Genomic DNA, 3304 nt, shown 5'->3' with positions numbered 1-3304 from the left:
TTTTGTTGTTGTTTTTGTTTTTGTTGTTGTTGTTGTTTGTGCTTCAATCCCTCCTAACTCAGCATCAGGTTCGGTTTCACTTTCGGTTCCTAGGAAGAGCAACGCCTAACTGTGTTCGTCTCTCTGCTCCTCGGCTGCACTTCGTTCGCCACGTCTACGAGCAATGTTTTCCTCAACAAAAGGAGAAAAACCCAGGTAACTCGTTTCGGTAGGAGTAATTACAGGCCGTTAACTTGCGGTAAAAACAGACAATAACCTTACGTTTGTTTCTGCTTTGCGGTTTCTTTGCTGGAATATAATACGCATGCGTAGTGAAAAGACTTTTAAAAAAAAAATCGAACCTAAACCTGACTAACACAACAGAGCTAAAATCAGTGCTGCGAGGATGTTTCTGATTGTTTCAATTTGGAAATAGTCTTCATTAGGATTATTAGCACAGTGTGTATATTTGTACTTGTGACTGCTAATCTTGGGTCGGGTTGCACGATGATGCATGGGTTCACACTGTCGCCTCACAGCAGGAAGGATCCAGTCCCGGCTCCAGCATGGGATCTCTCTGTGTGAGTCTGCATGTTCTCCCTGTTCCTGTGTGGGTTCTCTCTGGTACTACAGCTTCCTCCCACAGTCCAAAGACATCAAGAGGTGGGACTGGTGACCTGTCCAGGGTGAACCCCAGGGATAGGCTCCAGCCCCCCCCCCCCCCCCCCCCCCATCAAACTTCACCTTTGACATTAAACAACTCCCTCTTTCAGAAGCTAATGGAATAATCGTGATTTCTTTTCTTTTAAATTGCCAAAACAAACCAAAAAAAAATAATAACAGGAAGGAGTTTCTCAAACTTCTACTAATGTATGCGGTTGTTTTCCCTCATCAGCTTCAAATTTGGTGTGCCATCAACTGTTGCTGTCTCAGATCCAAAACCAAGCAGCACAGACAGCACTGCAGTGGTGACAAGCAGCAGCTCAACAGAAAGAGCGGCACGCCGGGGCCTGAACAAACCTACCTTTGTATTTCCAGGTAAGCTGAGCTAGGACGACAGTGTTTCCTGCAGAAGACTGCAAACTGCTGAATTATACTGAAAGATGTGGAAAGCTGAATGAATATTTTCAGAAACAGCAGGCAGATGGGAGCTCAGGCAGTGGGGCTGCCATGCTGGGTGAGTGCACTCTGTCACGATGAGGAAGACACAAGCTGACAGAAGATCAAATTCTTTATGTTTGTTGTCAGCTGAAAGTGGTCTACAAAAAGAAAAGTGGGGAAAAGAAGAATAAAGATTCGGTTAACGTCTGCACTCCCGTTTGATATTTCGGTTGAACTTTCTGCAAACATGCAAAAAAGTCTATATAATATATAAAAGTCTATATAAGTCTATATTTGAAATACTTGCACAGTCAACAACAGATATTTAATTTAAACTCTTCAATTCTTCAACTTTCTGCAGGAAAAATGGAGTCTCAATGGAGAGAAGTAGAGTGGACAGAAGAGTGAGTAACACTGGTGCAAGTATGAAAAGAAACGGTGAAAGACATTGATATTTTTGAAGTGAAAAAAGGACAGTGTAGTTGTATCAGATAATTACCTTTGTTCCATCAACTAATTTGGAATGAATCTCCTCTCATTTCTTTAAACATTTAAATGATTAGACAGTAACTGAGCTCCCTCTCTTTTTGAACAGACAAAGGACAAACCTGATCAAGACCATCTCCTCCTACAAGCCAAAGAATCACGAGGTGACTCAGGCGCGGATTCTCCTACTGGGTCCAGTTGGTTCCGGGAAGTCCAGTTTCATCAGTTCAGTCCAGTCAGTCTTTACTGGAAGAGTCACCAACCGGGCGATGGTGGGTTCCTCCCCAACCAGCTTCACTAAAAAGGTATGCAAACACACATCTTGCCTTTGTGCATCAGCGTTTTTAGTCATGATCGTGTTAAAATGATAAAACTGAATGTCAACGGGCATAATTGCTGCCTTACACCTAAACCAGTAACGGATGATCTCCAAGATGGCTCAGGGGCCATAAACAGGCTTATGTACCCTTTCATGAATTTAAACCCCACATTTACACAGGCCTTGATGAAGTTTGATGTTTTATTCACAGTTAAATATACATGGCTAGCAAATGTATTGAAGGAAAACTTGTATCAACACACGTTTCTATTGTTACACCACTATTTTTGAGAACCCCAAATGCAAAAGTTGCAGGAAACTTTTCTGTTTAATCAAAGAAAGTAATAAATGTCTGTGTCACCTGGCGTCTCTGTCCTGTGTCAGCTGCAGTCCTTCAACATCCACGGTCAAAATGGAGAAAGTCCTACCAGGCTGGTGATGTGTGACATTATGGGCCTGGGGGATGGACCAATGACCGGTCTAACCCTCCATGACATCTTGTCTGTCATTAAAGGCCACGTTCCCGAGGGACACAAGGTTACAGGATTATTACTGTAATACTTTAGATTTGAGGTACTCGTCTGTGGTCAGTTGTTTGTTATTTTACTTGCAGGATTACATTTTAAATATCCACGTAGCAAAATATTCATGATATAGAATTCACATACTGGCTCTCTCTGACTAGAGTTGCATTTTAGTAAATTTGACGTCTTATTTCAGTTTACCCCAGATCAGCCAGTGAGGTCAGAGACTATGGGCTACGTCAAGCGACCAGGACCTCGAGACAGAATTCATTGCGTGGTTTTTGTGGTGGATGCCTCAAAATTCCTGACCCACGCCAAAGGTCCCGGCAACACTTTCCAACAGCTCCGAGAGCACATCAGTGACCTGGGTGAGAACCAGTCCTGATCGAGTCTCAGGTTGTCGGCTAGAAGAGAGACCCCTGGATTTACATTTCTTCTAAATGTTTTCAGTGATATTTAAAATGTAAATTCTCCCTGTCAGGTGTTCACCAGGTGGCTCTGCTGACCCACATTGACATGATCTGTTCAGACACAGCGAAAGATGTGTCCCAGGTTTACAAGAGCAGCATCATTAAGGACATGGTAGGTTGGGTTACTGTGCAAAGGATACAGAACCTGTGGGATTCTCCTGTATGTGTTTTTTATTATTCGTAACATAATTTGTTTTGTGTACGCGTGTGTGTAGATGGTTAAAACTGGAGACCTGTTGGGTATGTCCACCTCCTACGTAGTCCCGGTGAAGAACTACTCATCAGAGTTGGATCTGACGACCAGCAACGACATTCTCCTGCTTCGTGCTGTCGACCACATCCTGCAGTATGCAGACCTGCATTTCCAGGACGATGCAGAACAGTACTCAGCAAGAAACATAGCATAATACTCAGAGGCAATTATC

At 43.2% G+C, this 3304-nt stretch overlaps 1 protein-coding gene across 1 annotated transcript in view; it reads left to right on the top strand.

Annotated features, from left to right (window-relative positions):
* The first annotated feature begins 201 nt into the window (after positions 1-201).
* The window catches only part of LOC147249624 (uncharacterized), a 10458-nt gene continuing 7355 nt past the window's right edge, over positions 202-3304 (top strand). Inside the window, exons 1-8 of the mRNA XM_086225125.1 lie at positions 202-642; positions 875-1017; positions 1442-1484; positions 1676-1871; positions 2270-2422; positions 2606-2777; positions 2891-2991; positions 3095-3284. Of these exons, the coding sequence (XP_086081251.1) occupies positions 494-642; positions 875-1017; positions 1442-1484; positions 1676-1871; positions 2270-2422; positions 2606-2777; positions 2891-2991; positions 3095-3284 (1147 nt within the window). The 5' untranslated portion in view covers positions 202-493. The remainder of the gene's footprint in view (positions 643-874; positions 1018-1441; positions 1485-1675; positions 1872-2269; positions 2423-2605; positions 2778-2890; positions 2992-3094; positions 3285-3304) is intronic.

This window comes from Aulostomus chinensis, chromosome 14 (assembly GCF_037954235.1).
Source record: "Aulostomus chinensis isolate RoL2024-O1b breed Wild chromosome 14, RoL_Achi_v1.0, whole genome shotgun sequence".
Taxonomy (NCBI): Eukaryota; Metazoa; Chordata; class Actinopteri; order Syngnathiformes; family Aulostomidae; genus Aulostomus; species Aulostomus chinensis.
The sequence above is the reverse complement of the archived record's forward strand: the minus strand, read 5'-3'. Positions and strand labels throughout refer to the sequence as shown.